This window comes from Aulonocara sp. 'chitande type north' Nkhata Bay, linkage group LG5 (genome assembly GCF_057382095.1).
Source record: "Aulonocara sp. 'chitande type north' Nkhata Bay isolate Kocher_YH1m ecotype deep benthic linkage group LG5, A_spYH_male_GT1.1, whole genome shotgun sequence".
NCBI lineage: Eukaryota > Metazoa > Chordata > Actinopteri > Cichliformes > Cichlidae > Aulonocara > Aulonocara sp. 'chitande type north' Nkhata Bay.
The window spans coordinates 35,379,209-35,392,410 of record NC_141348.1 but is presented as its reverse complement, the minus strand read 5'-3'; the positions used below and the strand labels follow the sequence as shown (position 1 = coordinate 35,392,410).

At 40.5% G+C, this 13,202-nt stretch overlaps 3 protein-coding genes across 4 annotated transcripts in view; 1 reads left to right on the top strand and 2 right to left on the bottom strand.

The window, feature by feature from the left end:
* Window positions 1-33: 33 nt before the first annotated feature.
* Window positions 34-3,316, top strand: cfap107 (cilia and flagella associated protein 107). The gene is made up of 4 exons (XM_086293199.1): window positions 34-316; window positions 830-940; window positions 1,310-1,484; window positions 1,742-3,316. Exons 1-4 carry the CDS (start codon window positions 206-208, stop codon window positions 2,014-2,016), a joined length of 672 nt encoding a protein of 223 aa, XP_086149325.1. The 5' UTR covers window positions 34-205; the 3' UTR covers window positions 2,017-3,316.
* On the bottom strand, window positions 2,028-6,536 carry klhdc7a (kelch domain containing 7A). Its single transcript, XM_086293194.1, has one exon. It carries the CDS (start codon window positions 6,161-6,163, stop codon window positions 3,914-3,916), a length of 2,250 nt encoding a protein of 749 aa, XP_086149320.1. The 5' UTR covers window positions 6,164-6,536; the 3' UTR covers window positions 2,028-3,913.
* A 1,042-nt stretch (window positions 6,537-7,578) lies between these two features.
* igsf21a (immunoglobin superfamily, member 21a) overlaps window positions 7,579-13,202 on the bottom strand; it is a 193,188-nt gene continuing 187,564 nt past the window's right edge. For both annotated transcript variants that reach the window (XM_086293196.1, XM_086293197.1), the window contains exon 10: window positions 7,579-9,794. In XM_086293196.1, coding sequence (XP_086149322.1) covers window positions 9,718-9,794 — 77 coding nt within the window. In that variant the 3' untranslated portion in view covers window positions 7,579-9,717. The remainder of the gene's footprint in view (window positions 9,795-13,202) is intronic.

The window sequence follows — 13,202 nt, the reverse complement described above, 5'->3', positions numbered from 1 at the left end:
AGACATCTTCTATTTGCTTCCAGGACACTCTGCTTGCTTTACCCACAGTGTTTGCTGTACCCATGGCAACAGAGCTCTTTTTCCCCTCCACTGCTGAAGCGATTATGTAGTCAGGTGAATACACCTACATGCTATCCATTTGACTAGTTAAACTAGCTCCAGCAGGGCTTTAGATTTCCCAGGTGTGTTTGATACTGGGCAAAGTATGAACCAGAAAGCCAATGCACAGGATAAATGGGCCCAAACCGGATGGAGAATAGAGCAGAAGTATGCAAACAAAGTGTTGTTAGGCAACTGGGCTGAAGAAAGACTTCAGGTAGGCATATTGTCTGTTTACGACATGCTTTACTCTACAGTGTGATAATGCAGCATTTCGATTCAGGCTTTCCAACTCTATATCACAGTATGAAAAACATGTTTTTCCAATCTAAACATACAATTTCACCTCAGCCTGAGAACACAGACTTTCTATGTCTTTTCATGCTGTGTCTAAAACATAATACTACATTAATGGCAGCCCGCCAACATTTTTTTAGAACCTGAGTTGGTAGTCAGATCTATAACAAAGTGATTAGGCGGCCTCAGTTCAGCTACATCAGCACAGCCTCCTGGTGGGCGAGAGCTGGAGACTAATTGCATTGATGTGAGTTTTGGCCATAGGCTGCTGGTTCAGGATTTGTGAGGAGAAATGACTTAAGGAATACTGTACAGCAGGTCAATTGTGAAATGTGAGCTCTGCTGATCCTTATGCTGGGATCATTGCTCAAGTCCCTGTATATCCCCCTTGCTCAGTCCACTTTGTGATGTCTGTTTATTCTCTCCGACACAGTTCACTCGCAAGCCAAAGATAGCCTACAGCACCAGTTCTGTAGACTACCGACCCCACAGGGATTTCAAGCCAGACATCTCTGAGAGAAGATCTGCCCTGCTGAGAGCTGAGGTCAGCCTTTAACTGCTCATTCATGGTATTATCACCAATTGAATGCCTGTCAAAAGCCTGCAAGTCAGGGGTTTTTTTCCCTGCTAGAGTGTGAACACTTCTGCATAATACTGATGGCCAAGATAAAGGCCTGTGATAAAACTCTTTATGAAAGCAAGTTTCTGTTCAGACTCAGCAGCAATGAAAAATGTGTAAAATCATCAATCCTACTGGGGACATACTATAGGGTTAGTTGGAGCAATTTGCCGCTGTCACATGGTGAGCCTCTTGAAGATTATTGAAAAAGAACAGGTCATGCCCTCTATATCTTAATCCAGAGAAGGCCACTGTGTGAAGGCTACGTTAAGATCTCTCTATATTGTTATCCAGGGGCTTCCATCTAAGACGATTTTTGGGCACCATGACCCGCCATCCTCACATTATCTGGTCACACAGTATGCGGAAAGCTACGGGCGTAACCTCATCAATGCTTTGCCCACTCTGCAACACAGACATGCAGACAACTTGACACAAAAGCCCGAGAGGTCTGACCAGCTGACTTCTGGTAAGTTCCATGCCAACACTGCCAGAAGGCAGAGATTATACATGGGAAATGACTTTGTACATTAAGCCATTACAAGGAGTATGAGTGCAGTGCAAACATAAGTGCATTAAATCTTGTATGAACAAAATACATCAGCAGTTGAGCTCATGAACAATTAACCTGGGGTGGGTCCAGATGCCTTTTTATAGTTCCAAATCAGCCACCGATGTAATTAATGGCTGCAGTAACATGGCAGTTAATGTGCTCTTCTTTTACAGCACTTCCAAACAACTTTGGCCCGCTGCAGACCACAAATCACCATTTTGAAATACAGCAGTCACACCTTCCATCTCTGACTGAGTACAGGTCAGCATACCAGAGGCAACCACTTAGTGCCTTCTGCCAGAGCCGCTTTGCCAAGGCTTCACACATGCTCTCCAGCCACCTCTATGAAGCCAATCGTAACAACAAGGATCTGGATCTGAGACAGCACTTGATCCTACAAGTCCCGGATCATTATTTCAGCCTATGTCCACCATCACAACAGGCTTAATTTCAGTATTGTAGCTATGAAACTGCCTCCAATACTGGTTAATTTAGAAGCTGTGTTTGTGAATTCCCTTTTTCTGTAGTTGGCAACAAGTAAAACCCTAACTCAACAGACCATTTGGGGAAATCAAATGGATTTTAAAAAATTAAAGACAATTCTCATTACCTTGTGAGGACTACTGTAGATTTACGCTGGTGAGTTGCTTTAGCATTTAAATGTGTGGGAGGGAGAAAGGGATGGGACTATAAATTATCTCCACCCTTTCAGAGCATAATTACATGCAAGTTCTTTCTCTGCGCAGAGTGTATGTGAAACTGGAAATGGGCTGTTAGTATTACTCTAGATACTCTGCGGGAGAAATAAATAAATAAAAATACTGTTGATGCCAGAACTGACCTGGGTATTTAGGTAAAACAGAAGCAATGAGTCATCCAAGGCAATGTCTGAAGGGATGTGTCTAACTCCCATTCCATTAGGTGTTTAATTACAGAGAATCAAAGTGTTTAATTAGGAAGAATCAAAGATGCTTATGTTTGATGGTCAACCATCTGCGTCTGCCTCCCTTTTTCCCACTTGCCTGCTGCCTTCCAGTGTAGCTCTGTTTCACCCACTGTTAGCTAGTTAGTCTCTCTACTGTGCTGCTGATGCCCGTGTGTCACATGACACCCTTGGGTTATGAGAAATCTTCAACACAACACGTCTTACCAAAGAACGGCTGTATTTGCCTCTGAGCCACACGATGGTGCTATAGCAACACGTCACTCTCGCTGTCTTTTAAGTCCTTGCCTTTACAGTCTGTACGGTGAGGAACTTAATTGTACATGAAGAAACAATGAGGGATTTAATATTTGCATCATTCTTATGCATATTCAGTTGTTAATGTAATCAACACAGTAAAATAAACCACACATATTTAGATTGAGCTTGTATTATTCTATTACTTTTTACAAGTCACACAAACAGCAGAATAGACATCTTAATAGAATTAGTCACTAAGTGTGGATTAATATTCACTGAATGACAAATTTCTAAATTCCTCTGATGTTTATAAAACAATAGATAACAAAGTGAAGATATCATTTGGTACAATGAGCTGAGGATGTTCTTAATCTTATTCACATTGAAAACAAATACACATCTTTCTTGCCACCATAGAAGGTGACTGAAATGACAGAAATAACTACAAGTCTGAGTGTTTCAGTGCAGTGACAAATGCTTTCGAAGCTTACCTATTTATATTGCATGGCATACCCATTTACATCATGTCATATCTAAAGAGCAACTGTAAGTAATGACGTTGTATTCAGGCCACTGTGTAAAATATATTTGTGCCCTACACAAGGGGACACAGTAATAGATTAAAATTATATTGTTAAATTCTTGTTCAGTTAGCGCTGAATGATTTCGTTTACTCTGATGCTTTTTTATGAATTATCTTTGGATTAAAGAGATTAAGCATCTGGGATGATATAAAACTAACATAATAGCAAGAAGAAGTTGCAAATCAAAGTAGCAAACAGTTTCAATGGCAGCACATCCTGTGTAAATCTAGGTAAACAGTAGTTTGACTACCATTAAGAGTCTTATAATTTACATCTATTGCCAAGAATGAGACATGAGGAAAACACAATTCTTTCTGTAATACGCAATCCAATAAAAATAAAGTACTTTTAGAAACAGATGCTTTCTTGCTTTGTGGAAAGGGAATCTTTATAACACTTCAAAAATGATAGAAAAGTGGTTGCAATTTTGCAATGAAATTTGGGGCTGGGCTGAGTTGAACATAAACCTGACCGAAGCAAAACTCACCCAGGCAACAATAAACTTGATGTAAAGCATGCTCTTGTAAGGATACTCAATCACAATCTAATCTTACCATCAATGGAAAATTGAATCCTCATTACACACTAGTCTGCTGAGGCTTCTTATCAGGTAGTGAAAGAATAAAGGGGAAAAGTGTGCCCTTGGCTGCAGAGAGTATGCTCAAATCCTCATCTATGAAAGCAGGAGAGATCTCATCAGCCTCGAACTTCATGGTGAAGTGGCGACTGACACAATATATTGCGTCATTCATCGCGACACACTGAAACGCAGGGCAATGCAGAATCCGTTTGGAGCTGCACTCATACCACAGTCGGGCCACCGTATGGTAGCGGTACACACTGACACCCAGGACTGGGTTGACATCAAACCGATACAAAAATCTTCCCACAGCCACAATATCTACAGTCTTGTATTTGCTGCCTACTATGAGACTTGGCCTCCAGGTGTCAGTTTTGGGGTTGTAGCGTAGTAGCATGTATTTAAGAGTTCCTCCAGAAACAAAAAGCTCTCCATCGCACACTGTCACATGGTGTGCCACAGCGAATGTATCATTAGGCAGAGGAGCCACAAATGTCCATCTGTCCAATCGTGGGTCGTAGCGCTCCACTGTGGAGAGGCACTCTCCTCCAATTGCATAAATGTAGCCCTCCAGTGCTGCCAGTTTGCAGCGGGGCCTGGCTTCATTCATAGGACTGATCTCTTTCCAAATGGATGTCAAAGGATTGTAGCAGAACACTCGCTTTGAGGGTGTCATTTCTCTGTTAGTGCCTTGGCAGCCCACTGCCACGAATAAGTAGTTATCCATTGTGCACATAGCACAGGCTTTAGAGATGACCTCCTGTGGGATTAGGCAGAGTGTATGCCAAGTGTCTTTGTAGTCATCATAATAGTACACTGCGCTTGATGTCCTCCTCTGCTCTGATGTTGCTCTGCGCCCTTCAGTGTTGCTGACCCAATCTTGAGGATCCATGTCTGCAACCATGACAAACCTCTTCCCCCTCATTCTTTGCCTCTGGATTTGTTCCCGCTCACCAGCCATTAGCCGCCCATAAAGGCTGGGATCCCTGAGCACATGGAGGTAGTTATCAGACATGACCCCCAGGGCTGCTTTCTGCAAAGATGTCTGGCCATGTTTCTTAGCAAGGCACAGTGTCTCCAAACAATTACCCAGATCAAGCTTACTCTTTAAGACTTCTAAATCTGTGTCATCAAGAATTTTTGCTTGAAAGTCTAAAAATGGAGCCCCTTCTGCAGTCTCTCTATCTATCCCCTCCTTCACATTAAGGATTTTGCTGTCAGTAGCAGGACTGATAATTGGGTGAACAGAGAGAGATTCATCGCCAGCTATAGCCCGAGAGTGGGTCACTGGAGTTGAGGCTCTTGAAGTTAGAAAGGGGATCGAAAGCTCAGACTCCTGTGCTGCAGACAGATAGCTCTCTTTGCGTAAGAGTACAGGCCTTGGGGGTTTTCTCAGCTTGAGGCACCCTGGCGAGGAAGCATCTTTAACAGTGCTTTGTGGTGAAACCAGATCACGAATAGTGATGGGGTTTAAAGACGATGGAGACTCTCTGAAACTGCTGCCATGGCTTCCAAACTCCCCTGGCTTTGATTCAAAGTCCCTCTCATACTGAGAAAGTACCGTATTAATATCTGTAATAGAGTGAGAAGATGACTCAACATAGTAATCATATATCTTTCCACGCACAACCTGGTCTCCTGTCCCTTCTAGCACTATGTTTGCATCTTCCACTTTGACCTCTGCCTTGGAGAGGAAGCTGGAGTAGGACCCTTTGCTCTCCAGGTCCTGTCTTAACTCTCGGCCCACACCCACACTTCTCTCCAGCTTCTGCAAAATGCAAGGGGAGCGCCGCCCCGTTGTACTGACCATCCCACTCTCTGTTGGATCAGGGAGTTTCAGAGCAGATCCAAACATAACATTACTGGTGGCAACCTGTCCCTGCTTCTCATAAGTGATTATCTCTTCATCCATGCTGGTATCGTGGTCATCGTTTGTTGCAAACACATCCTCACTTGTTTTAACCTGATGTGTCAGGTCATCTGAATCTGCTAGCAACGATCTGGATTGCTGGCCCGCATCATCTGTCTCATGTTTTGTTGAGCTTTGATGTTGAAGTGTTGTCTCGCAGTTTTGGCAGGTTGCATTTCCTGGCTCTTTGTCTTTGACATAGAGCTGGATTCTTCTTCGATGCCTGGAGCTGTAGAACCTGTAGCCCCAAGAAACCAGCAGCACTGCAGCCGCAGAGACACTAAGTTTCCACAGCAGCTGCATGTCGAACTGGACTCCCAAAAGCTCCGCAATGGGCATAGCTGTAGCAATGTTGGTGGCAATAGTTGGTTGGCTGATCCTATTGAGCGTTATTGTCAGTGCATCTCAGCTGATAGTAACTGTCTGGTTGTCATTGTAAGAGAGCTGCTGTGATCTGATGACTGTGCCTCCGTGCCCAAAGGATCAAGTGTAAAATGATAGCTCTTGAGGCACAATTTGCATCACTGGCTCTGCAGAGGCGGGGCCCTTTCATGCACCACCTGTGGCAAGTCACATGCAGCTTCAGTATCCATACACGGAATATGTAAATACGCCATAGATCAATATTTGGTTATGCAATTTGTTGACTCAACAAAGCCTTTTCCCACAACTATTCAAATGTTATGTTGTGTAATGGAAGAGTTAAAGTTACCGCAATACAAAGCCTTACTTTGCAGGGTTACGTTTCAGTTTCAGCATCTTGCTGTTTTCATGCATAGAATGTATTATGTACATTTCTAAAACAATTCCCCAAAATATTATGAGAGATAACTCTTCTTCACTTGCTTAAACATACTTCTAGCTCTCCAGAAGGAAATCATGGTTTGAATAAAGGGCGGGGAGTAATGATACCTGACATTTATCAAATACTTATTAACCAGGATACATCTGTTTGCACAGCCATGCTCCATATTAAAGGTCCTTTCCCTGCCAGCGCAGATGCTTAAGTTAGTCTCTGTTAAGATGATCTGAAGATTAGTATCAGAGACTTAAATGGCAGTCACATGCTATTATAAACACAATAAAGTGTACAGAGCACCATCTGAACAATAAAAGCATGTGTAATGCAAATAAAATGGGAAGTCTTTGTACACATAACCTTGGGAGTGTCATTTATTTCTCTACACTATACTAGATTCAAACATGTATTTCTGCCTCATGGGAGAGTTGTTGCTCAGTTGCTGCTGCCAAGCTGCCATTTGTATTGTTGATAACACAGCAGCGAGGCTGTGGTCAACAACAAAATAGTATTCATCTTAACAGCGTGTTTAGAAGCATTGTAAAGATGCATCACATGAGGACTCGTACAGAGGGTGTGTCAGATTTCTGAGCCCACACTGGCAATGTTTGGTCATCTGATAGGACAGCCTGCAGACAACAAAAAGGAAACTGGACTCTGCAAGCACATTTGCCTCCTGAATAATTCACAAATGCTCTGTGCAACCTCTTATCCTCACCACTGCTTCTAGCTTCAGGTGGAGCATTCAGAAGACGATTATCATGTGCATTGTAGTCATGTGCTTTCACTTCTTTCTTATAGAACGACAACATGTGACTGAAAATAAAGAAAGCATAGTAGGTGAAACTAAAACCTTTTTTTTAATAGATTCTTGCTTATGCACAATGTTTTTCTTTTGGATTAAAGAAAATGTGACAAAGCAGTGCATTTAAAGGCTCTTTTTTCTTATCTATTGCATATTTCTGGTCCACGATAATATGGTTATGAATTTAGTACTCATAGCTACTGGTAAGATGTGGACAACAGTAACACAGCCTTATCCACAAACTATTTAGGACAGACTTCTTCTGGCATGATGATTAAATCATATAAAGCCAATTGGCACATTGTATTGTATTCAGAAATGGACCCTTTTTTCTCACTTGAATGTAAAATGAGTGAGTGAAAGCAAAAAGCACAGAAGCCTCTTGAATAAAAATTACAATGATAGCCGAGTTAGAATACTATACAGTGGGTGGACAAGGATTTGTGCCCTTTGCTTCCCTTGCCAGATAAAATGTCATTCAAAGCACATATGACTGTTTGTTAATAATGTTTGTGCTCTGCAGCTCTCATCTCCCGTATGCAGTATGCAATATGGATAGTACTTTGGCAAGGTGAGCTGATATCCCAAACAGATAGGTCTATCCTTTCGGTTCACCTAAGCTTCAAAATCTCTCCTCTTACCTCCCACCTGGTTTAAACCTTAATCCCTTAATACATGTTGGGTCCTTAGAATAGCTTAAATTGCAATTTGCAAGTCCAAAAAATGCAGGATTACATTGCATTAAGCTATCTTTCACTGAAAGGCCAGAAGAGTTAATGGCAATGTCAGAATCTCCTTCTAAAACCACGTTGAGGTCCATATCATTAGAAAAAATCAAAAAGACGTCTTTTTCTCCACAGAGTCGATCAGCACACGTTCTTATACATTATGGTGGGATTTTATTTAAATAATTTCAACAGTTCTTTCAACCACCTTGATTAGCATGTGTCTTCGGTATGAGTAATAATGCTGCATATCGCCTGTACACAGCATTAAAAGGCAGGACAATAAAAATAATTTGTGAAACACTGTTTTAAGCAAAGTCAAGGCTTTTGAGTTTTGTCATCTCTCCATTTTAATAGAGGTGAAATGAAACAAATGCAACAACCCTGTTTACACAAGCTGCCTCAGGTGAACTCCTCCCTGGGATGGCGGCTAAAATGATCCTACTAGTACTGTAAATGTCTGGGTAAGAGTTACGTATTGTACACAATGTAGGTCACTTAAGATAGTATGTCACAAGTAAATAACTGGATTACAGGCCAGTGACAATGAGTTGCAGTGCTGTCATTTGCAACACACCAAAAGGAGAAAGAATCTTCAAACGTCACATGCACCACAACCCCAAAACAGCAGACATATGTTAGATACTTTTTACTCTGTCCTTGGAGACCTGCCATATAGATATAAAAAGCCAAAATGAGAAACAAAAAGGCTGTTAATGTTTCCATCCTTTTCAGCCAAGAATTATCTCTGAAAACAGAGTTGAATGAAGTACAAACAAGGGTGGAGGAGTGTAAACTCCAATTATTTCAGCAACCATCCCTCACCATAACCCATATAACCTCTTTTAATTATTTTTCAGTATTTACACTGATGTACACAAAATACACTCAAAATGAGATTTTTTTTCTAGTTTCTGCATTTAAATCCTCTCGTACATTCTGAGCCATCAGAAAGAAAACAAAAGAAAAGAAAAAAAGAAATTTGTATATTAATAAAAAAGCGTCTCCACTTCGAGCATCTGTATTTATTCTCCCATGGTTTATCAGCTTGCTCTCAGTCAGGTACATCCCAGGATATGTAGCAGGTGTGGTTGATGTGGTGTCGCAGTCTAAAATCAGTTCCATTTTTCATATCTCAGTACCAATTTCAGTACCAATAATATTGTGAGTCAATAAAATAAAATCCAAATGCTTTTTTTCTTTTCCATTTCAAATCAACTGATTTTATTGGTCAACAGGCAGACGTGGGACAAGAAACGAAAAAAAGGTGTAACTGGGCGGGGCTATATAGGAGGTGGTTACCGTCATGTTCATCATGTTGTTCTTTTCATATCATTATCTTGGTTATTATTTTTGTTACAAAAACAGTGTAGAGCCATCGTGTGGTGGCACTGTTTCCTGATCGACTGACGTATGCAGGGTCTGTTGATGACTGGAGAAGGCTTGTGGGACTGTGGGAATTAAGTTTTGTGTGATTGTGTGTGTGTGTGTTACTGTGTGCATGTGTTGATGTTACATAAGAAGGGCAAGTATGTGTGAGCGAGAACGTCTTGGATGAGAGGTTTCACGTCAGTTCCACTGTCACTGTGAGGACAAGTGCCATCCACGTTAATCCGAGCATATCCATGCGGGGGGCTTCATCTACAAAACCAAAGAAAACGACAATCAGACCGTTTCATTCATCGTTTTGATGTATTGTAGTGCATTAATAATAAATTTAAAAACACAAAGCAATTGTTCATCCCACTGAGCAATTCTTCTGAATTATACTCGTGCTTGAAGTGGCTAAATATGTTATTTACAGTAAAATAGGAATTTCATCAAGAAGGGATTTTTAAGGGCATTGAACTGTTCTATGTTTTCACTCAACTGAAAACAATTAAATAAACAAGACCATATTGTGATGGGATCATAACAGCTGCCAGTGAGTTCTCCCACCAGGCCTATTGTGGAAAATATTTTTATGTTTATAAACCAGATAAAGACACCTATGAGACTTACAAATACATTAAGAATGCAAAAGACTGTGTTATCAGAGCTTAAAGCGGCTCAAGGCCTACTCCAGGTGCCCTTTACCCAGTACTCACGGGTGACATGACACCAATCTTCACAACCGATCCCAACTATACACCTGTAAAATTTTGGGACTGTATCTTGCACGGCTGTCCACATACCCATCTGAAAGTACTTCAAACCACTTATTTGACAGTTCCACCTATAGTAGGCATCCCCAGGACCACATTTTGCCATGACACACAGACAGTTAGACAGACTTACAAGGTGAAAACAATAGTGGCCATGCTGCTGTAGCTTATAAAATTGTTTATGGCACACACATAAACTATTTTAACCTGATTGTTGCTTATAGACTGAGACTTTGCTTCATCAGAAAAACATTTCTTCTCTAAATGTCTCAACTCAGGGGCTTGAAATCACTTGAGGTACAGCTGCAATCAAAATTATTTAGCCCTGCTGAGCTGTTAAGGGTTTATCTATTAAACCTTCCAAAGATGTTTATAAATTTTTATAAATCACATTTGAGTCGAGAGATGTAATCAAAATAACATGTTTAAAATGTTTAACATCTTATGTAGGTGGATGACATTTTTGAAATACATCCATTCATTAATTTTCGTAACTGTGTGTTTAATTCAGAGTGAAATATAGAAATGTAGATGAGAATGATTCAATTATTTCATAAAACTGTTGTTTTTAAATAACTTACTATTAAACTTACCACATGTCAGGATATAATTAAACTATTGGGAACTAAAATGCTATAACAGCACCTGAATTTGCTTCAGCTGTGATAAAGATGTACCAAAATCTTGTCTCAGCACGTGCTCCAGCTGTGTAATCAACTTGGCAACCTGAGTTATTGTTTTAAAGGGTAACAGTTATTTCACCAAAGTGTATTAGTTAAAGACATGAAAGGCCCAGACAAGAAGACATCACCAACAAGACAAGCACGCATGGATGTGGTTGCCTTTAGCTGTTGCAGAAAAGGGAAAAATCGACTGTGACTGACATTACGGATTTGGTGAAATACCAGGCGATTTAGCCCAGGCACATGCCTGGTGGTCATCTCAGTCCCCGGATATGAATCATCTTGAAAATCACTAGTTTGGGATTTAACAAAAGCACAGGAAGAATGGACTAGCAGTCAAAAAAGAGAGGTACCGGAAGCCTGTGAGAAACTACACAGAAACACTTATTGGAGATCTAAAGTCGAGGGATCCTATTAAAAGCTGCCTGCTATTGGATCTTTAAAGAGAAATTTCAATTTATATTTAGCACTATTAGCAAAGTCAACATTATGTTTCAAGATTCGTAGAAATATAGATTAATGTATTAGTCCTTCTTTAACTGTTAAAAACTTTATTTGACACATGTATTCATTAGATTTTGACACATTACTCCAACTTCTTGCTGCTTAAGAGGGTTAAATGATTTCCTATTGCAGCTGAGTAATAGTAAATCCCTGTTTTCCCCTGCTTTTGAAGTGCTAAATTATATGATACAGCAATGACATAAAATCCAAAAATCCCTGTTTGATCTCGCTAACAGTTAAGCTGAATATAAACATTGGTCTTTATTTCTCATTCTTGAAAAATTAAATGCCTGGATATGGTGAACAATACTTCTATTTACAGTGTTTGCGCTTTTCATTTAACAGCATTGTACTACATTACAGAAGAGAAGTCATGAAAGAAACTTGCTTTGTGCAGCTAATGCTTTCTGAACCTCCCTTGTGGCTGCTGAGGGAGGAAAGTTGTGAACGACCGTGGGTGTGTCTTTGCTGATATAACCGGCAATTTGTCCCAGTAGTGCCAAGACTGTGGCTACAATCACTCTCACTATGAGAGGATGACCACACTGTGTGCGGTAAGATTGAGGTTCAAAATTTAATCTGGTTAGGCCTGTTAGATAACACAGCAAGCGATTCTGAAGGATCCACCCGCTCCACCCACTGACAAATGTTAATTAGTAAGAGTTAAATCAAAAAGAGTTTCACAAATTAATCAGGATTCCATGATAAATCACTTCTGAAGGTTAATTTCAGGAGAACTCTAGAGTGCCATCTGACATTTTACATACATTAAATTCCACTTTATTTATGCAAGTCACATAACATCAGACAATAACAACTGGATCTTTTCAATAAATACCTCATCTCATTTGGTAATGAGCTCACCCAACCATAAGATCATCATCTGAGGTTCTATTCCAGTCTACAGTCATGGATGCAAGTCACCCAGCCATCTGTTTACCTTCAGTTTTTGGCTCAGACCTCAATGCATTTCTGCCAACCTGATTTTTTTTAGACAACTGGGACTGATTTCTGTGGCAACATGTTTTTTAAAAAAAGAAGGATGACTTTACCTCAGATATACTGGCTCTAAAATGTCAGCTGGAATCATAATGCTTTCTTTTCACACGAATACTTTGACTCCAGAGAAGGTTTAAGTTAAGTTAGCTGGCTTTACAAATCGGCTCGACATTTCTGACAGTGGCTTTGACGCATCCGTTTGTATGCCCACCAGTCTGAATCCTTTCTGATCTGACTTGTGTTCTAATAAAGGTTTTTGGAAAATGTATATTATGTGATTACTACACACGGCTCTTGCAATATTGCTATTTTTGACTCGGTGAATGCAAAGTCCGTCAGCTATGACTTGTATTGAATCTTGCCTTATGGTTAAACAGCTGTGTCTCAGCAAAGCAGATGCATTTTGCACCATAGGGCGACAATTCCAAACTTGTGATGCTTCTACCACCCTTGACTGACTGGTAGAGTTTTATGTGACAGGAAACATGTCACATTTTTATTCAAAATTCACTCATCTATTAAATTCCGTTCATTGCAACATCATGTAGCTTGACAATTTGTTTCAGAGACTAGTATTCTTGTCTATGATAGACTTGACTGACTGGCAGATGTGGCGCTTCCTACTTGCACCAGATGAGGAGTCCAGCATTCAGGCATTAAGCTGCGGCACGTGTGTAGTGACCTCTTGGGGCTATGTTGTACCAATTTGACTTGCATGC

What these genes read in the sequence shown, in the direction of transcription:
- cfap107 (XM_086293199.1), top strand. Translation starts at nt 206, where the DNA reads ATGAACCAGAAAGCCAATGCACAGGATAAATGGGCCCAAACCGGATGG. An exon ending in GGGCTGAAGAAAGACTTCAG is followed by an intron (nt 317 to 829) that starts GTAGGCATATTG and finishes TCTCCGACACAG; the next exon opens with TTCACTCGCAAGCCAAAGAT. An exon ending in CTGCCCTGCTGAGAGCTGAG is followed by an intron (nt 941 to 1,309) that starts GTCAGCCTTTAA and finishes ATTGTTATCCAG; the next exon opens with GGGCTTCCATCTAAGACGAT.
- klhdc7a (XM_086293194.1), bottom strand. Translation starts at nt 6,163, where the DNA reads ATGCCCATTGCGGAGCTTTTGGGAGTCCAGTTCGACATGCAGCTGCTG.